The sequence below is a fragment of the Lethenteron reissneri genome, chromosome 2 (assembly GCF_015708825.2).
Source record: "Lethenteron reissneri isolate LAM-NWPU_2019-01 chromosome 2, ASM1570882v1, whole genome shotgun sequence".
NCBI lineage: Eukaryota > Metazoa > Chordata > Hyperoartia > Petromyzontiformes > Petromyzontidae > Lethenteron > Lethenteron reissneri.
In genome coordinates this window covers 7,188,956-7,210,289 of record NC_083780.1, presented here as the reverse complement: position 1 = coordinate 7,210,289, position 21,334 = coordinate 7,188,956, and the positions used below count along the sequence as shown (strand labels likewise).

General features: G+C 50.9%; 1 protein-coding gene across 1 annotated transcript in view; it reads right to left on the bottom strand.

The window, feature by feature from the left end:
• ALDH16A1 (aldehyde dehydrogenase 16 family member A1) overlaps window positions 1-21,334 on the bottom strand; it is a 37,576-nt gene that overhangs the window by 3,301 nt on the left and 12,941 nt on the right. Inside the window, exons 4-16 of the mRNA XM_061551047.1 lie at window positions 20,341-20,519; window positions 18,176-18,253; window positions 17,318-17,502; window positions 16,437-16,589; window positions 15,115-15,312; window positions 14,132-14,230; window positions 12,323-12,459; window positions 11,663-11,768; window positions 10,125-10,297; window positions 7,642-7,812; window positions 6,385-6,589; window positions 5,015-5,200; window positions 3,321-3,446 (exon numbers count right to left, since the gene is read on the bottom strand). Coding sequence (XP_061407031.1) covers window positions 3,321-3,446; window positions 5,015-5,200; window positions 6,385-6,589; window positions 7,642-7,812; window positions 10,125-10,297; window positions 11,663-11,768; window positions 12,323-12,459; window positions 14,132-14,230; window positions 15,115-15,312; window positions 16,437-16,589; window positions 17,318-17,502; window positions 18,176-18,253; window positions 20,341-20,519 — 1,996 coding nt within the window. The remainder of the gene's footprint in view (window positions 1-3,320; window positions 3,447-5,014; window positions 5,201-6,384; window positions 6,590-7,641; window positions 7,813-10,124; window positions 10,298-11,662; window positions 11,769-12,322; window positions 12,460-14,131; window positions 14,231-15,114; window positions 15,313-16,436; window positions 16,590-17,317; window positions 17,503-18,175; window positions 18,254-20,340; window positions 20,520-21,334) is intronic.

The following is a 21,334-nucleotide window of genomic DNA, read 5'->3' as shown; positions in this document are numbered from 1 at the left end:
ATTGTACCCTTTTTACCGGGTAAAATGGTAAAGGTAAAGGTGTCGACATGCCAAGGGGTAAGGGTAAAGGGTAGGGTAAAAGGTAGGCTCGTTGCTTTTACACTTTTACCTTACCTTGCCGAGGCCTACGCGCGCACATTTATTTGCACTGGGCCCAAGAATTAATCAAACTTGACATCTTCTTGGTTCCTTCGGTAAAGTCACGTAGAAGGGAAGTAATAAAATAATAAAAATAAAACATAATTAAATACAATTCTCACGACGTTTCGGCCACAACGCAAGCAGCCGTCCTCAGGTGGAGAACAGGTCTGTTGAGCAGACACCTGAGGACGGCTGCTTGCATTGTGGCCGAAACGTCGTGAGAATTATTTAATTATGTTTTATTTTTATTATTTTATTATTTCCATTCTACGTGACTTTACCGAAAGAACCAGGAAGATGAATCCCTGCAGTCACGAAAGCTTTAAATCGAAATCAAACTTGACGTGTTGAATAAAAGTGGGTGGTTTTCCTTTCGGTATGATTAAGCAAATTTTTGCAAGCCCACCTCCGCTTTTATTCAGCACATAAAATTTGATTAATTCTGGGGCAAAGCGAATGTATTTTCTACTTTTGAGTGCAAATAAAAGTGCGTGCATTGGCAAACTTGTTTTTTACCAATATTTTTTGTTAAATCTGCATTTACTACTATATTTACCCAATGATGTCGGTGTGTAACGCGCGTGACGTCACTCCACGTCGACCAGCCCCCCTCATTAATACTCATGAACAGATGACGTCCTCCACATGGACCCCCCTCTCATTAATAATAATTAGTGGGTGACGTCACTCCACATGGGGGGGGGGCGAGGCGCCTCCTCCCCCCTCCTCAGCGTCAACTTACAACCCTCACTACAAAGGCAGAACCCTCACGTCACGTGATCCCCGTCACGCTGTTGAGACATCGAAGTAGAAATGACGTCATGATGAACAAGGGATTACAACCTTTAAATGAAATAGGTCTGTGTCCCCGTGGCCTTACAAATTGCACACGTATTGATGCAATGAATATATCACGTCGCGGTCTGCTGTTCGCTTGCAAGTTTCAGATTTACTGCAATACACCAATCCTTGGACGGGCAAAAGGCTAGTATGTACATATTCATTCTAGGATGACAACACAGACAACAACAATAGTTCATTATTGTCTGGATAATTCTAACATATTTGAGATAGTGGAATAAAAAAAAAGTAAACAAAAAAAACACGAAGAGACCCTGGATCGGTCGGACCTGGACCGGTGGTTTTTGAAACGAAATGTGGGAGGATGAGGAGGGGCTGTGTGTAGAAGACTTCGGCTCATTCGGCTTCGTAGATCCGGAGATATTACGCGTCAAACATTTAAACAGACATACAGGGAAAGTTAATTAAAAGCGCGGGATAAAAACGAAAATGCAGTGCGCGGCCCCCCCATTTCGTGAGAAACGAAACGCCTCTGAATAATTTTTTCGGTCAGAAATATTGGGGGGCCGTCACGATGGCTAGGAGATGTTAACTACCTTGCCTGGTATACAGGAGGTTGTGGGTTCGATCCCAAACCCGATGCCTGCTGTGTATTTGGAGTTTGCGTGTCTCTCTCTTGCATTATCATCACGGTGGCTAGGAGATGTTAATTACCTCGCCTGGTATACAGGAAGTCGTGATTTCGATCCCGACCCTGACGCCTGCTGTATATTTGGAGTTTGAAACTCTCTCTCTCTCTCTCCGTGGTCGCGTGGATTTTTCTCCGGGTCCCCCGGTTTTCCCTCCGCATTAGGAATCAACGTCACACGTTTAGAGTATTTGGCTGCTGTACATTTCCGCACGATGCCCCACTTCACCGAGCTATCATTTGTGATAGCCAGGTCGCTTCTAAAAAATTAACCCGTAAAAACAAAGTTTTTCACTATAAATCCTTTATATGCGTGGCATCGGTTTTTATTTTAATATTTATTTATGTTTTTCTTGAGTAAGAGTTAAATTTTTATCACATTGGTATTTTAAATGAAATATGAAAAAAATATATTCCTAAAAAGTGTAAAATTTTGGAAAAAAGATTTCACGAAAATACATTGTCACGCACGAGTCTGTGTGGCAAAATGTCAGCTCGATTGGATCACGGGAAGTGGGTTAAAAAACGACCGAAAGATTTGCACGGTCGTAAGTGCGCAAGCAAGCAAGCGAGTGAACTTAATATAAAGGATTTAAAAAAAGAACTCTACACCCGTGGACCTGAGCTGGTAAAAACAGGACCCTGCGGGGTGGGCTGGTAGGAATAATACTTAGTACCGGTACAGGGATATCGACCGGGTATAGAGGAGTTAAAGAAAAAATTACTGTATTCTAGTGTAACGTTAATTAAAAGTGTTTGTTTTGACAAGAAACGCTGTGAGATTTAAAGACCCCCCAACACCACCCTCAACACCACCCCTCCCACCAGCCCTCACCACCCCCCACCACCACCCCCCACAACCACCCCGCACCACCACCCCCCACCACCACCCCCCACCACCACCTTCTGCACTAGGCCTCGCGAAGCCTGCCGCACTAGGCCTCGCGAAGCCTGCCGCACTAGGCCTCGCGCCGTGCTTTTCGTGCACAAATAAGGCGATTAAATGTATCTCGTCTCTGTGTTAATAAATGTTTCTTGTCTCTGTGTTAAAATAAACGTGCTGCGTTTCATCTCTGTGTTAATAAGCCTGCCGCACTAGGCCTCGCAAAGCCTGCCGCACTAGGCCTCGCGCCGTGCTTTTCGTGCACAAATAAGGCGATTAAATGTATCTCGTCTCTGTGTTAATAAATGTTTCTTGTCTCTGTGTTAAAATAAACGTGCTGCGTTTCATCTCTGTGTTAATAAGCCTGCCGCACTAGGCCTCGCAAAGCCTGCCGCACTAGGCCTCGCGCCGTGCTTTTCGTGCACAAATAAGGCAATTAAATGTATCTCGTCTCTGTGTTAATAAATGTTTCTTGTCTCTGTGTTAAAAAAACGTGCTGCGTTTCAGTAAAGTAATTTTGAAGCGAAGTTTAAAGTTTTGCCGTGATGCGCTGGAAGCGATGGCCATCTTGTTTAATTCACAGATCGCAGGGGGAGCGGGCGGCCATCTTGTCGGACAGGGTCATGCCAAGTGTTTGCAGTAGGGGGCGATGTTGATACACGGACGGACGGACGGACAGTCGGACGGACAGACGGACACATTAATCTATTGATGGTCTGGTCCACTTCGTTCCTACCAGTATAAATATTAGTTTAGTTGATGCCTCCCTGCTCATCCTACCGATCCGAGGCCAAGGCAAGGTTGTACCTGCTCACTGCCGAAGTACCACATGGCCTGCACGTCCTGGTGCTCCGCCAGGTACTTGGTCAGGTGGTCCCGCGAGCCGGTCAGGATGTTCACGACACCGGCTGGAAGATCGGACGTGTCGAATACCTGTGCACGCGCGCGCACACGAGCACGCGCACAACAGTAGCTTCCCCATCAACTTTTCGGAATCTAAGGTTGGCGGCACGGCATGCCGAGCGAGGGGGGGAGTGGTTCCTACCCCGACCGTTCACTGACTTTGTCCCACGACTGAGGCTTCAAGCTCGCGTCAAGAACAGCCTGGAACACGCAGCCTTGTGGGTTGCGTATCAACGTGACGAGGGAGATTTTTTGTCTCTTCGTTGGTGCGCGTTTCCTTAACCTGCCTGCGAAGTTTTGTTTTCTAATTATCACGCTCGACCCACCGAGCGAGTCTGCAGAGGGTTTTCGAGGTTAGATTCCCGCAGCCCCTGGTTAATTTCTCGTACGAATTGCCCAATTGCTCTGTGGCTGCCTAAAAAAGAGGACTTCTGCAGTGGCGGAGCCAGGATTTTCAAGTAGGGGGGGGGGGCAACCCCTCCAGCAATGAAAAATGATAGGAGTTGTTCGTAAGTAAGGACTTGTCCCTTGCTTTTTATTCGACACGTGTGTGATCGGCATCGCGCTCGCTGAAGGTGAATGTGTACGCAACTGCACACAATTCTGTGAGTCACTTATAACTGCTTTGCCGTTTTCTTGGTACTTTCGGTAAAGTCACGTAGAATGAAAATAATAAAATAATAAAAATTTAACATAATAAAATAATTCTCACAACGTTTCGGCCACAACGCAAGCAGCCGTTACTTATTGCCAATTATGGACTCAGACTATTATCCTATCATCTCATAGAGTCCCTGGCACGTAATAATATGCTACACAGTGGCAGTGATCCGATCGAAATCCCTCATTGGGGGGGCACGTGCCACCCCACCCCCCCCACTGGCTCTGCCACTGGACTTCAGGCATCCCATGCACGAGCACGTACATGCAAACATTCACCAATTAAAATAGTCTCACGCTCTCGATAGATTCATTGAATCGTGCGCGTGACAGAATAAGATGACTCTCCGTTGAAATATCTTGCGGGCAAACGGGAGCGTGTGGAGAGGCGGTGCAGTGGTTGGCACGCCGCGCTACAAACTCGGCAACCTGGGTTCGATTCCCTGCCGCTGGGAACGTTAGTTGGCGAGCGTTCCGGACCAGTGCCGAGTGCCCGCTTACCCAACCCCACAGTGACCAGCGTGATGCAGCGCCGCTAAACAACATCCGTGACCCACGTGGCTTTGAAGTCAGCGGCGAGATGTTAATTACCTCGCCCGGTATGCAGGTCGTGGGTTCAATCCTGACCCCGACGCCTGCTGTATATATTTGGAGTTTGCGTGTCTCTCTCTCCCTGTGGTAGCGTGGCTTTTTCTCCACGTCCTCCGTTTTTTTGCCTCCATATTTAGAATCAACATCAACGCATTTTAGAGTGTTTGGTCGCGATAAATTTCCACGTGACGAGCCACTCTGCTGCGCGATAATTTGCGACAGCCAGGTTGCTTCTGAAAAATATCTCAATAGCTCAGTGGGCCTTAACCTGGTAAAATAAAATAAAAAAACAGTGGCCGTCGACGGTCCCCCACCCACCTGATAAAATTATTCTTTGGTTTTTTCACCTGATAAAAGTCGAGCGCGGGCAGCGGGTGCCTCTCGCTGGGCACGATGACGACGGCGTTGCCCCTGACGATGGCCGCCGCAAAGAGGCTCACGAAGGCGAGCAGCGGCCTCTCGTCGGGGCACGCGACGGCCACCACGCCCACGGGCTCGCGCACCATCACCGTCGCCCCGTACAGCGTCGTCTCCTGCACGCGCGCAAACGCACGCACCGCCAAACGGCACATGGAGGGGTGGTGGTTTTTCGGCGCGCGCGTCAAACTCTTTGCCGCGAACAAGAAGGCTCGTGTAGAGGCACGTCTACCGCTGTGACTAGGAGATGTTAACTACCTCGCCTGGTATGCAGAGGGTCGTGGGTTCGATCCCAACCCTGATGCCTGCTGTATATTTGGAGTTTGCGTCTCTTTCTCATCATCATCATCATCACGGTGGCTAGGAGATATTAACTACCTCGCCTGGTATACAGGAGGTCGTGGGTTCGATCCAGACCTTGATGCCTGCTGTATATTTGGAGTTTGCGTGTCTCTCTCATCATCATCACGGTGGCTAGGAGATGTTAACTACCTGGCCTGGTATACAGGAGGTCGTGGGTTCGATCCCAAACCCGATGCCTGCTGTATATTTGGAGTTTGCACGTCTCTCTCCCCGTGGTCACGTGGATTTTTCTCCGGGTTTTCCCTCCACATTTAGAATTAACGTGCGTTTAGAGTATTCGGCGGCTTTAAATATCCGCGTGATAGCCCACTTCGTTGAGCTATCAACTGTGGCCAGCAAAATAACTCGGTGGACCTTACCTGCTAAAATATAAATTGCCTGTAGTTTTTTTATTGCCCAGTGCGACTTGCCAGCTTCGAACCGCGAACCTCTGTAACAAGCGGCCACGCGTTTTGTGCAAGCGCTGGCTCTCCCGGTAAGTTCAGCGTCCTTGGCTGCCACCTGCATCAACGGATGCGGCTCCTCACGTGTTCATCAGCCCCCTGTGGTCAGCCGCACCGGTTCACCACGAATTCACCAGCACTGCTTGCCCTCCCCCCTGTATGCACAAGCTCCCGTTCCCCACACATTCACAGTCCCTGGCTTTTACACCATTGGAACCTCATTTTCCATGTGAGACTAGGCTCTAAGAAAGCTGTCTCGGGTGTGGACCAATCAACTTCAAGGACAGTGCATAACATTATCAGAGTTATGTTTTTTTTTGCATTGACTGCAGGTTTTGTGGTCTATGCAAACATGACTCCTTGTAAAAAAAAGGTGTCAGTTTTGTTGCCAGATAGAAGGGTAAAAAAACAATTATCAGTCCCTGGCTTGCTCCGGTTTGCTCTGCGCGCCATTCCTGGTTGCCCGCACCCCCCCAACCCCCCTGCGTGCCCACCTGCACGGTGCCGCCGTACTTGTCGCAGTAGGCCGCCCAGTGGAACAGCCGGGTCACGCTCTCCTCCACCTCGTCCAGAGCGGCCGCCGGGGTCACACCCGTCAGCGCCGCCAGCCGGCGCGCCACCTCGTCGCGCCGCAGCTCCAGGTTCTCCGCCATGTAGTACACCACCTGGGCGCGGTTGTGAGCCGCGCGCTTGCCCCACCTGCGCGGGCACGTGTGTGTTGAACTTCTTTTTGCACTGTCCATAGCCAACCGTGCTAATAAGAGGTACGGGGGAAGGACAACAAACTAAACGCAAAAAGGCATCCTCTGGATGAAGGAGGGGCAGTTAAAGAGACAGCCATTGGAGTGGACTCCATGAGTCAGGTGACCTACGAGCAAATGGTCGGATACTCTAAGGTTAGACCTTGGAGGTCGCCCCTCGACTGTGAAGCAGCAGAAGCAACTGCGGAATCTGTCAGAGGACGGAAGGCGTTCGTTCGTTTGTTTGTCCGCCCGTCGCTCGCGTAGTCAGCGAAGGACCGTTTCCGCCAAACCCGTGACCTCTTGCGATGGCAGCGTTCGCGTGTAAGCTGCCCTTGCTGCCGTACGCCGGCGTCTCTAGTGATTTGGTTGAGCTACGGATCACGGCGAGAGGGGTGGTGGTGAACACGGGGGTTGGCGCCATTCCTTTGAGGGTCGCGGTCTTCGCTTCAAACGTCGACCGCTAACCGAAGAGCGCAAGTTGCTGGAGTCCGCGCATCGAGATGGGGCGACATGTCCAACAAAGTGATAGCCGGCGTCTCTTTCTAACTAAGCCCTCGATCGCCAGGGGTGACATTTCTGACGAAGTCGAACCGCCGGATGCCAAGAAGGCGTCTTTGGCATCGCGTGCGGGAGGACTGCAGCCGATCCCGATCAGCTTGAAGCAATGCGGAGACACCGGCGTTAAGATATCAATACAATACACGCTATACCAGCGTTAGTCATGTAGAAGGGAAATAATAAAATAAAGACATAATAAAATATTATTTTATTAATAAAATATTATTTTATTATTTCCTTTCTACGTGACTTTACCGAAAGAACCAAGAAGATGAATCCCTGCAGTCACGAAAGCTTTAAATCGATATTTATACCAGCATTCTTTGCTAATTTTCACTTTTGCCGATAAGCCATCATCAGTGCGCGGGCCGCCACACGCATTTGAAACCACTGGGGGTTTGACAGCAGCACGACGACGACGGGGGGTGGGGGGGGGTGGCGGCTGCGTACCCGGGTGCGGCCTTGTGCGCCGCCTCGACCGCGTTGCGCACGTCCTTGCGGTTGCCGTCGGCGACGTAGGCGATCACGCTGCTGCCGTCGGGCGCAAGCACGGGCCTCGAGTACATCCCGTCCGGACGCTTCTGCGCCCCGCCGTAGTACAGCTTGTACGTGCGGTCCACGCTGCGCCGTTTGGCGGACGCACACGCACGCGCACACACGCAGCGTATCACAGCACGACCCACACGCCGATACAGCGCGACAACACGACGCTCAGCAAACCACACGGCACACGACGAACAAAGTACGGCCGGGGTGAGTCTACCACTGAACTATTTTTTATTTTATCAGGTAAGGCCCACTGAGCCACACCAGCTCTTTTTTCAGAAGCGACCTGGCCACAATTGATAGCTCAACGAAGCGGCTCATAACATGGAAATGTATAACAGCCAAATACTTTAAACGCGTGTTTCTAAATGTGGAGGGAAAAACCGGAGGACCCGGAGAAAAATCCACACGACCACGTGGAGAGAACATGCAAAATCCAAATATTCAGGCATCGGGGTCGGGATGGAACCCACGACCTCCTGTATACTTGGCAAGGCAGTTAACATCTCACCACTGTGACGCCCGACCCGACGTTCGTAAGTCGAACGGTTCGTGCATCGGAACACAGTAATGCACTGTATTTAAATGCACACGTGGTAAGGGTTATAAAACGAGTTACAGTTAAACAAAAAAGGGAAGCATTGTTAAACTCATAAAAAGAAACATCTACACTTGCATGTAACACTGTAACAAAATACTGTACAGTAAATAAAGCGTTCGCAAGTGCGAGTTCACATTTGCAAGTCGGAGGATTAAATAAAATCTTTTGGAAGCTCGTTCGTAGGTGCGGATGTTCATCAGGGCAGATGTTCACAAGTGCGGATGTTCCTAAACCGGGCGTTCTTAAGCCGGGCATTCGTAAGTAGGGCGTTCGTAAATAGGGTGTTCATCTTCTTGGTTCTTTCGGTAAAGTCACGTAGAATGGAAATAATAAAATAATAAAACATGAAAACGTAATAAAATTATTTTCACGACGTTTCGGCCATTCTACGTGACTTTACCGAAAGAACCAAGAAGATGAATCCCTGCAGTCACGAAAGCTTTAAATCTAAAAAAAATTAACCCGTAAAAACAAAGTTTTTCACTATAAATCCTTTATATGCGTGGCGGCTAGAGTCCTCTCGTCCTCTGGCTTGAGATGGCTGCCACCTATGGGTCAGATGATTGCCTGCCACCATTAAGCAATTGGTAATTAAATATTTTAAAAAATCCTAATATGTTGAAAATTTTGGAAAAAACTTTTTCACGAAAATAAATTGTCACGCACAACGAGTCTGTGTGCAAAATGTCAGCTCGATTGGATCACGGGAAGTTGGTTAAAAAACGACTGAAAGATTTGCACGGTCGTAAGCGCGCAAGCAAGCAAGCAAGCGAACTTAATATAAAGGATTTAAATAGGGTGTTCGTAAGTAGGGTGTTCTTAAGTAGGGTGTTCTTAAGTAGGGTGTTCTTAAGTAGGGTGTTCTTAAGTAGGGTGTTCTTAAGTAGGGTGTTCGTAAGTAGGGTGTTCGTAAGTAGGGTGTTCTTAAGTAGGGTGTTCTTAAATAGGGTGTTCTTAAGTAGGGTGTTCTTAAGCCGGGTGTTCGTAAGTAGGGTGTTCGTAAGTAGGGTGTTCTTAAGTAGGGTGTTCTTAAATAGGGTGTTCTTAAGTAGGGTGTTCTTAAGCCGGGTGTTCGTAAGTAGGGTGTTCGTAAGTAGGGTGTTCTTAAGTAGGGTTTTCGTAAGTAGGGTGTTCGTAAGTAGGGTGTTCTTAAGTAGGGTGTTCGTAAGTAGGGTGTTCTTAAGTAGGGTGTTCTTAAGTAGGGTGTTCTTAAGTAGGGTGTTCTTAAGTAGGGTGTTTTTAAGTAGGGTGTTCTTAAGTAGGGTGTTCGTAAGTAGTGTGTTCGTAAGTAGGGTGTTCTTAAGTAGGGTGTTCTTAAGTAGGGTGTTCTTAAGTAGGGTGTTCTTAAGTAGGGTGTTCGTAAGTAGGGTGTTCTTAAGTAGGGTGTTCGTAAGTAGGGTGTTCGTATGTAGGGTGTTCTTAAGTAGGGTGTTCGTAAGTAGGGTGTTCGTAAGTAGGGTGTTCTTAAGTAGGGTGTTCGTAAGTAGGGTGTTCGTAAGTAGGGTGTTCGTAAGCCGGGTGTTCGTAAGTAGGGTGTTCGTAAGTAGGGTGTTCTTAAGCCGGGTGTTCGTAAGTAGGATGTTCGTAAGTAGGGTGTTCTTAAGTAGGGTTTTCGTAAGTAGGGTGTTCGTAAGTAGGGTGTTCGTAAGTAGTGTGTTCGTAAGTAGGGTGGTTCGTAAGTAGGGTGTTCTTAAGTAGGGTGTTCGTAAGTAGGGTGTTCTTAAGTAGGGTGTTCGTAAGTAGGGTGTTCGTATGTAGGGTGTTCGTAAGCCGGGGCGTGGCGTGCCTCGGCAGGAGCTGCTCGTGTGCCGTCACGGTGGGGTGTGCGACGGCGGCGGCCGTGCCGGGGATGGGCGCCACGTCGGCCCCGTAGGCGGCTCCGAACGCCGCGAGGTCCACGTTGCCGGGGTCGGGGCGGGCGCGCTCCTCCCAGCGGGGCCGCACGTACTCGAACAGGCCCTGGCGCCACCGCGAGGAGGAGGGCGTGACGGGAGACGGGAACCAGCTCAGGTTTGCGTCATTTCAGTTTTTTAATCCTTTATATTAAGTTCGCTTGCTTGCTTAGGACCGTGCAAATCTTTCGGTCGTTTTTAAACCCACTTCCCGTGATCCAATCGAGCTGACATTTCCACACAGACTCGTTGTGCGTGACAATTAATGTTCGTGAAAATTTTTTTCCAAAATTTTACACTTTTTAGGACAAAAATATTATATTTAATTACCAATTGCTTAATGGTACAATGCAATCATCTGACCTATAGGTGGCAGCCATCTCAAGCCAGAGGACGAGAGGACTCTAGCCGCCACGCATATAAAGGATTTATAGTGAAAAACTTTGTTTTTACGGGTTATACTTATTTCTCTTTCCATTCTCTTTCCCAAGTGAGCGTCGCGAGGTGCGGGCACGTCTCCTGTTAACAGCCTTCGATTTCCAGTGGGGGGAAATTCTACTCGGCTATGGCCGGGGCGAGTCGAACCAAAGGGCAACCGCTGTTGAATTCACCCTACCCCCCCCCCACCCCGCAAAGTGGTACTCATTTTATTGGCCCTCGCACGGATGATGGGTTGAGTCAATCCCCAACCAGGATTTGAACCCGTACGCTTCCGACTGCGTGCCGCTCGCTCTGCTGCCGAGCCACCTGGCCGGTTGACATTAGTTCTGTTTCATTATTCGGGGCGGAATCAGTGATGCAGTGGTCAGTGCTGCGAATCCAGGGAGCCGAGTTCGAACCCGAGCCACGGCAGGACAACAAACTAACATCAGCGATGTGTGAACCAGACTCGCCGCCACCCCCTCCCACCTTCACCAAACCACACTGAGCAGTGTGGTGAAGTATGGTCAAACCACCCCGATGACCGAGATACGTGGGGAGCCTTTCATCCAGCGGTGGATTGACAAAAGGGCCGCACATTATATACATTACATATTGTTAAACAACCATTTATTTACCCGGGAAAGCCTCAACAACAGCTAAGATTACAAGGTCTCTCTTGCTTCATTTCCTCAATCACTGGGAACCATTAACTGCCGGCCCAGGAATGGCCCAGAAACCACACCAGGCCCTCCGTCCCCACGCTCAATGAGCCATCGGTCTCTGTGGGCTTGGGTCCTCCATTTCTCCATCCCTCCCAATGCCCTCTAGGACCAGGTAGGGTGCGGGTTAAGGAAGAGATCGTTACTCTTTTAAAAGTAAATAGTAAACACGTTAACAAAGTTTAATGTAGCCATTGGTTTGGTTGAACGAATTAAGGTTATAATCTGTGAACCCTGCCTGCACAGGACAGGGTGAGACCTTCCTGTCCCTGCGCGTCTCGCTCTCTCACCTCCTTGCCGCCGTCGCGCCCGAAGCCGCTGTGCCGATATCCCCCGAAGCCGGAGGCAGCGTCAAACATGTTGTGTCCGTTCACCCACACCGTGCCGGCTTTGATTCTGTCCACACACACGCACGTGACGCACACACGCACGTGCTGAACACGGCTTGCGGAGTATGAAGAGGTGCAGCGTTGGGTGGAAAAAAGGCCAATTGAAGCGTCCATAGAGGTAGCCGTGCGACATTATTCTGGGGGCAGTTCTCGAGCCTCGTCAACACACGAGTCCGACTCCCAACGGCGTAACTGGGACACGACTGGTGCCGAAAAACCCAACAGGTGCAGGCACCGGCGGCGCGTTGGCCAGCACACCGCACGCTGCACCCCGTGACCCGTGTTCGATCCCTGACCAAGACTCACAGCGACGATGAGCGACGTACGAACAAGTTCTCAATCTCCCACCCTCCCCTTGTCCCCCGCCACACCATTTCACCAACCCGCACTCACCAGCGCGATAGAAATACGGTAAAATATGACAAAAATAACCCCGGCGACCGACACGGCACGGGGGAGAGGCCTTCGCCCAACAGGGGAACTGACAAAAAGCGCAACAAAAACACCCGCACACACACACAAATAAACAAAAATCCGCCGTGTTCATCGAAGCGGACTCACGACAAGGCGACCTCCAGAGCCAGGGAGAGCTTCTCTGTCCACACGCTCGCCGCCAAGCCGTACGGCGTGTTGTTGGCCAGTTCGACGGCTTCCTTCGCCGTGCGGAAGGGAAGCGCCACCAACACTGGCCCAAAGACCTGCAGCAGTAGCGGCAATAGCAGCAGCAGCGGCAGCAGCAGCAACAGTGGCGGCAGCAGCAGCAACAGTGGCAGCAGCAGCAGCAGTAACGGCACCAGCATCAGCAACAGTGGTAGCAGCAGCAACAGCAGCAGGAACAGCAGCAACAGCAGCAACAGCAGCAGCAGCAACAGCAGCAACAGCAGCAGCAGCAGGGGCAGCAGCAGCAACAGTGGCAGCAGCAGCAACAGTGGCAGCAGCAGCAACGGCACCATCATCAGCAACAGTGGTAGCAGCAGCAACAGCAGCAGTAGCAGCAGCGGCAGCAGCAGCAACAGTGGCAGCAGCAGCAACGGCACCATCATCAGCAACAGTGGTAGCAGCAGCAACAGCAGCAGCAACAGCAGCAGCATCAGCAGCAGTAGCAGCAGCAACAGCGGCAGCAGCAGCAACAGCAGCGGCACCAGCATCAGCAACAGTGGTAGCAGCAGCAACAGCAGCAGGAACAGCAGCAGCAGTAGCAGCAGCAACAGCGGCAGCAGCAGCAACAGCAGCGGCACCAGCATCAGCAACAGTGGTAGCAGCAGCAACAGCAGCAGGAACAGCGGCAGCAGCAGCAACATCATCAGCAACAGTGGTAGCAGCAGCAACAGCAGCAGCAACAGCAGCAGCAACAGCACCAGCAACAGTAGTAGCAGCAGCAACAACAGCAGCAGCATCAGCAACAGTAGCAGCAGCAGCAACAGCAGCATCAGCAACAGTGGCAGCAGCAACAGCAGCAGCAGGAAACTTGATTAATAACGTACAGTGCACGTGGATGTGACGGCATCTTCAGATGCAGCTGTATTAAACAGGAGACGCTGCGTAAATCCGAATTGCACACGGACGTGAGCGCTCTGCAGTTGTGACAGGCAGCACGTGGTGAATAGAGATGCTTCGATTCTCAAAGGTTAAGGGGCAATCCATTAAGATCATTTAAACAGCAGTAATTACGCGGTGAATATTTCAGAATTAATTTTTGTATGCGAATGCAATCGCATTCAAGAAAATTGTTGAAGGTAATGCACACAAGCTACGGAAATTACTCCTCTGGTACGCAAGGGCTCTATGCCAGATGTCCTTAGCGACCCTTTTAACGCAACCAGATTGGAACGAGTCCCTATTTACATACACAACCATACGCCAAACTTTTGTTCACATTGGACTGTCGATAACCGGGGTTATGTAAGTATGTTGTATGTATGTTGTATGTATGTTGTATGTATGTTCCACTTCTTCAGCACCACGAGATGTTAATTGCCTCGCCGGGTATGCAGGAGGTCGTGGGGTTCAATCCCGAGCCTGACGACGCCTGTTGTATATTTGGAGTTTGCGTGTCTCTCTCGTTCTCTCCCCGTGGTCGCGTGGACTTTTCTCTGGGTCCTCCGGTTTTTCCCTCAATTTTTTTAATCAACGTCACGCGTTCAGAGTATTTGGCTGCTAAATTCCCACTTAGTGTATGTCTATTATCGAGGTTTTGAACTTCTTTCGCACCGTACGTAGCCAAGGTGCAAACATGACTCCTCGTAAAAAAGGTGTCAGTTTTGTTGCCAGATAGAAGGGTAAAAAAAACAATTATCATATTTTCTACTGGCAAATGAGGTTCCAAAAGTGCAAGGTGGTTTTAGCCGTGGGCTGCGACAGTGCGGCCACCTCCTCTCTGACGACCCGGGATGCCGTGTTGACGTTGGTGATCAGGGTGGGCGGGTAGAACAGCCCCTTGGGCGGCAGGCTCGCGCACACCTGGTACACCTGCACGGGCAACGCACGTTCAGCACGCGATCAACGCTCGGGGTCAAACAAATTTAACGACACCCCCCCCACCCTCACGCACCCCACCCGTCACACACTAAATGCCTACGACACAATGATAGCACCCAATCCAATCGGGTTGTAGAAACTAAGCAAGAAGGTCGTGGATTCGATCCCGACCCCGACGCCTGCTGCATATTTGGAGTTTGCATGCTCACAACCGAATGCGGCCGTTGGATCGGGCGTCTTGCAGGAAACATCATCAGGGCAAGATCCAGGAAGTCAGAATAACGATTCCAGAAAGAAAGCCCTGATTACTTTTCCACGGTCGCCGGGTTCGAAGAGCAGTACGCTAACCGCAACGCTATCGCTCCCCTCGCCACGCACACCTCCCCCACCCCTGCACACAAACAACAAAGATCCCCCCCCCTCCGTGTAGCCTTAACAGACTGTTGGGGCAAGTGCTGTTAGCGAGCACCTATGAAGGCCGGCACGGCACACGAGGGGGTGGGTGGGTGGCTGGCACCACGCCCGGGCCGCCTTTGTCTCCCCATTGGCGAGGTTTACACACCGCACCAGGTACTCATTTAAGGCTGAGTCGACCGAGGGGAGGCACAGAACCGGTTAGGATAAATCGTCACTGGTGCTGGTCGTGAGCGGGAATGGAACTCGGGTTCGCCGGCAAGCTAACCGCGGCGCCAACGCTCCCCACAACCCTAGCACACACCACACACACACACCACACACACACCACAAACACCACACACGTGCGAACTTCTTTCGCACCGTACGTAACCGGCCGTGCTAATCGGGAGAAGCCACCCCGGGTGCGTTTGGCGCATCGCGACCTCGAACCCGCGACACTAGCCGCACGCCTCCCTCACCTCGGCTCCCTCGGCCCTCGCCTCCTCCACGAAGCCCTGGATCGTCGTCCGCTGCGACTCGTCCACCAGGGCGCCCACGTCCACCGTCTTGTCGAGGCTATCGCCCACGCGCAGGCGCGACATGCGCTCGCGCAGCCGCGCCAGCAGCGGCTCCCACACCGACTCCTGCACCAGCAGGCGGGAGCCCGCGCAGCACACCTGCGGCAGGCGCGGGCACACGAGGGCACACGAGGGCACGAGGGCACACGAGGACACACGAGGACACACGTGGGCAACACGCACAGGCGCGGGGGAAGTACAACAAATTAAACACAAAACGCAGCATCTTCTTGGTTCTTTCGGTAAAGTCACGTAGAAGGGAAGTAATAAAATAATAAAAATAAAACATAATAAAATAATTTTATTTTTATTATTTTATTATATTATTTTATTATGTTTTATTTTTATTATTTTAGTACTTCCCTTCTACGTGACTTTACCGAAAGAACCAAGAAGATGAATCCCTGCAGTCACGAAAGCTTTAAATCGAAATTTATTCCTCGGTCGTCCGGATGATGCAGTCGACGTTCCCCTCCGATCGGCGCGGTTGGCTACGTACGGCGCGAAAGGAGTTCAACGTACATGTCACACACGTGAAGCGTGCGTGACATGCACGGCATGACATCACGATCAACTCTCCCAACCGCATGGAACGAATATGCATTTTAATATTATGCGTCAGCGTATATGCGTTTCAATATGTGCGAGTGACCGTGTATATTTGTACGGACGTGAGCAAATACCGTACGCATTTAAATTGACCCAATAACGAACGCACGCTTGCATATACAATGCGAGCGAATAGGCGATGAAATTAAAAATGGCATGTAGACTCAATCACATTCGCATACATGTGCCATTGGATATGCACTTGAATACACAGAGTGCTTCAAAAAAATGTGAACACTTCCAAGAATTTGCAACACCGCCGCGAGCAAAGCGCCCTCCGGGCTCTGGAGACCACCTGGAGAAGATTCCAGGCACGCGTTGACGACGATGGCGAGCAAGTGGAGACCCTCTGACTTTTTGAAGCTATTAACATTAAATTTGTTATCACGCTACAGTGTATTATCCATTAAAAACGATAGTCCCATATAAGTGTTAACATTTTTCAAAGCACCCTGTATATATATGTGTGTGTGTGAATGTGCATATCAACATACGTATTTACGTACGTACGGGACTAAGCACATATGTACGCACGGACCTGCACAGGTAGATTAACAGCCCCGGGGGAATCCCAGTACGCGCGCGCGCCACGTCCGAATCGGCACCGCCGGTACCTGCCCTTGGTTGAACCAGATGGCATCGACTATCCCCTCGACGGCGCTGTCCAGGTCGGCCGACTCGAACACCACGAACGGCGACTTCCCACCGAGCTCCAGCGACAGCTTCTTTCCCGTCCCTGCCGTGGCTCGCCGGAGCATCTGTCCCACCTGCGAACGGAAAAAACCCCGCCGACGATTGGCGCCACGGGACACCTGGGCGCTGAGCGTCACTTCGAAGCGAGCGCAGCAATTGCCCGTGCCGCCACGGCACGGAAGCCGCACGCGCGAGCGGCCGAGCGCGCCGTGCAACAATTTAGGCAAAAACTCGCGTGACGCAAAACGGGACGGCGAGCGAGCGGGACGGAATGAACGAGACTCAACCTTAAACCGAATCGTAAACCGGAACCGTGACAATTCATCGAATCGCTGCCGTAGACAGACGGGCGATTCAGTACACGCCCAATGCCTGCCATCAGGAGCTTGGATTACGTAACTTCGAGCCCTTTGTCTATTCACTGCTGGATGAAGGCGTTGCTGTGTCAGTCATTAGGGCCGTTTGACCATACTTCACCACGCCGGTCAGTGCGGGTTGGCGAAGAGGGACCCCCACGGCCAGTCCCAATGATCACCTCCCACGATGTTAACTGCGACTGGCAATCGAGCCGAGCGCAAGCTGCAGAAGGGACCGGCTCTGACTTTGCACGTCGCAATTTTAACCACGGCCCGTGGTCAAACTTTTAACGTTGGTGGGTTTAGTGCGCGAGTGCGCGCCGGATCACCGCACCACCCCAGGCCCGGCGCCACCCCCGATTCTCACCCCCTGCAGCAAACGTCAGCGGCTGGGCGCAGCGCTTTTCTCCCCCACCCCCGCGCCGGAACGCCGCACGTCCACGCACCTCGGTGGAGCCGGTGAAGGCCACCTTGTCCACGTCGGGGTGCGCCGCCAGGAGGCCACCGAAGGCGCCGTTGCCGGTGACGACGTTGAAGACGCCGGGGGGCAGCCCGGCCTCGGCGCACACCTCGGCGAAAAGCAGCGCGGTGAGCCGCGTGTACGTGGCCGGCTTCAGCACCACCGTGTTGCCTACGCGGAGAGACGAGAGAGACGACAGAGACGAGAGAGAGAGACAAATGGGGCACGGGCGCGTGGGGGCGACATATCCAATTACTCGTTCGCAGGTAACCTCGCCTGGTGTACGGAAGGTCGAGGGTTCGATCGCGACCCTGACGCCTGCTGAACACGTGTTTAAGAGTATTTTGGCTGCTATACATTTCCACATGATAAGCGCCCTGAGAAAGTTTCTTTAAGGGCACTTTATAAGTTGAATTATTATTATTATAAGCCACTTCGTTGAGCTATCATTTGTGGCCAGGTCAGTTCTGAAAAAGAGCTACACAGCTGAGTGGACCTGACATAGTTGGAGCAAAACACATTTGGGAGTTTGCGTGTCTCTCTCTCCCCGTGGTCGCGTGGATTTTTCACCGTGTCCTACGGTTTTTCCCTCCACATTTCAAATCAACATCGCGACGCGTTTTTTTGGCCGCTAGAAATTTCCACTTGACAAGCCACTTCGTCGAGCAATCGTTTGGGGCCAGGTCACTTCTGAAAGAGAGTTACATAGCTCAGTGGGCCTTGCCTGGTATAAAATAAATAAAAAGTTTCATAGTTACAGTACAACAGGAGTCATTAATATCACGGCCGCACGCGGACGTGGGCGGGAGGCGTTTCATTCCATCGCAGACCGGCCGACGCTCACCCATAGCGAGGGCAGGGCACACTTTCCACGCCATCAGCATCAGAGGGAAGTTCCAGGGCACGATCGCCGACACCACCCCTGCACGCGCGCACGCACGCATGTCCCGAATACGAGCAGGATTGCTTTTTGCTTTAGTTTTTACACGCTTTCTATTGACTCACTCTGTCTGTTGTTGTCGTCGTTGTATCCTCAAATCTTGTAACTCAATTTTAACCCACTTCCCAATGTGGTATCGACTGCGAACTTGGTATACTTATGTCATTCTGATGACAATACTATATTCTATCATTTAAAAAAATGTTAACAATCTTTTTAATATGTTATGTTTCGGCTTGGGTCTAATTGTCCACAGTCAACTGACGTTGGCTGTAATTGCCCACGGTCCCTTACGTTACGGCAAGCTTCGGGGCCACTTCCTGGAGTTCTTCCATTACCAGTAGGGTACATTTCATTAAAGCGTGTTATAAAAAAAGTTTTTTTTTTAATATTACTTATTATTTACGCTCGTTTGTACCCAGGTAGACGCCGAGGGGACGTCGTTGAGAGACTCGGCGGCATCTGACCGATGAATCAAAACCTGGGGCAAAAGCCCTGGACAAGGAGCGACTGGCAAGGAAAAAGTCTCAACAGTTTCATCAATTAATATTGAATTGTGCCATGCAAGGCAGAGGTCGCAACCGGGTACCCGATACCCATACCCTATTCATAATCAACGTTTTTGGGTTTAGATCGCGTTTATTTATAAATGTGTCGTAACCCTCCACCACCCGACACGGCCAATCAGTAAAAATGTGTCACGTTGACAAAGACAAATAGTTCACTGCTTTAGCCCACCGGTGTGTTGAAGCCACAACATTTACAATTTGAGTACCGTTTGTCACTCATTTCGGGTAGGGTACGGGTACGGGTAGGGAACGGGTACCCGTACCCAGCCGGGTACGGGTACGGGTAGCCATTTGCGACCCTGGTGCGGCCGGGTACGGGTACGGGTAGGCCGTGAGTCACTGGTGAGTAACCGTTTGTCACTCATTTCGGGTAGGGTATGGGTACGGGTAGGGAACGGCTACCCGTACCTGGCCGGGTACGAGTACCCATTTGCGACCCTGGTGCGGCCGGGTACGCGTACGGGTAAGGAATCAAAACCCGTTTGCGACCTCTGATGCAGGGACAGCTGTCGCTGGAGGGGAGTGGGGGGAGTGGGGGGAGTGGGGGAGTGGGGGGGGGTGCCCAAAGTTCAAATGTACCGAGGTGAGTTGTGACATAAGCCACTCATCGCGTGCGAGATCACTCCAAGACGCCCTGGCGAAGAGGAAGACGGAGCTCTACCCAAGAAGAAAAAATCTTTCGCTTATTAACTCTTTCCCGTTCAGATGGCGTGGCACAGGTTGGCGCCGGCTATCATAGAGTGGCAGTCGTGTCGCAAGCGTTCTCTGCGGTGAGTAGGATGTCTTTAAAAACAACGGCGATACGCCTCTCTAAATAAAATTAATGGCGAACTGCTCGCGTGCTCCGAGATTCAGCGGTTAACGGGGTACCCACCCTGCAACTGCTATACATTTACACGCAATAAGCCACTTTGTGGAGCTATCATTTGTGGTCAGGTTGCTTGTGAAAAATGTTAATACCTCAGTGGGCTTTACCTGGTAGGATAAAAATAGTTTAGTTTCGTTTGTATATTTTTCTTAAGTGATTCGTTTACCTTTCCTATACTTTGCACTCCTATCGTGTTTTTGTATCGTTTGTTGTTGGAATGTTCTGACCCCGTGCCCTGACTGGACATCTGTGAAAAAAATCTCCTCGAGGATAAATGAAGATTCCGATTCTGTACCTAACCCACGTTGCAGGTCGCTGAAGGAATGGAGGGCCCTGGGGCCCAGTACGGATATCAAAAAATATAATTTGGTCGGGAAAATAAAAGTAAATTTTGAGCCGTCGAGTTGTAATCGCCGATCGTACATTTCCACGCGAGCGCAAGCAACCAATGGCGAAGATGCCGCCCGCACACAGTTACATCCACATCGGTCGCACAAATCGACTTCCACGCTGCACCGCGGAGCCGGCGGCAATCATTCTGATTCTCAACTCGCAGACGCCTCGGAACGGGAGAGGGCTCTGACCGGGCACCGGTAACAACGCCCCCGCCACCCCCCCCCCCCCGCTCTCACCCAGCGGCTTCCAGGCGCCCATCTCCTGGCTGGCGAGCTGCGCCCAGCCCGCGTGGTGGTACAGATGGCGCACGACCAGCGGCACGTCGCAGTCGCGCGACTCCCGGATCGGCTTGCCGTTGTCCAGGCTCTCGAGGACGCTCAGCAGCCGCTGGTGCTTCTGCACGTGACGCGCCACGCTGCATGGGAGGGTGAGGGAGGGTGAGGGAGGAGGGGCGTGCACAAGTGAACGCGTTATCACGCAGCAGTAGGCTTTCGGGAACGATATTATCCAAAATACCGGTTGATTTTTAAATCCTTTAAATTAAGTTCACTTGCTTGCTTGCTTGCGCGCTTACGACCGTGCAAATCTTTCGGTCGTTTTTTAACCCACTTCCCGTGATCCAATCGAGCTGACATTTTGTACACAGACTCGTTGTGCGTGACAATTTATTTTCGTGAACAAAATTTTCCTAAATTTTCCACTTTTTAGGAAAAAAATAATTTTCATATTTAATTTAAAATACCAATGTGATAAAAATGAAACTCTTACTCAAGAAAAACAGAAATGAATAATAAAATAAAACCGATGCCACGCATATAAAGGATTTATAGTGAAAAACTTTGTTTTTACGGGTTAATTTTTTTTAGGTCAGATCGCGTAAATAGAAATGCGCCGTTAAATCCACCGCAGCTAATTAGTAAGGTTTGTCACGTGAACAAAACGTGCCAATTAGTTGCTACTTCAGCAGACCGGTGTGTTTCAGAGTAGACCCACAACAACATTTACAATTCGAGTACAGTGACGTTTCACACTTTCTACCGTCGGTGTAAATTGTTACGAACAGGCTCGCTCACTGGATTGGCTTGTGGCTTTATTTAGCGGCACGCACTAGCTCACAAAAACAAACACCTAGTGAAAGACCCAACGCAGACAATCTCCGAGTTTGATCTTCCAACACGAGGCTCATGGACCACCCTAAACCGCATCCACTGACACAAACCATGGCAGTAG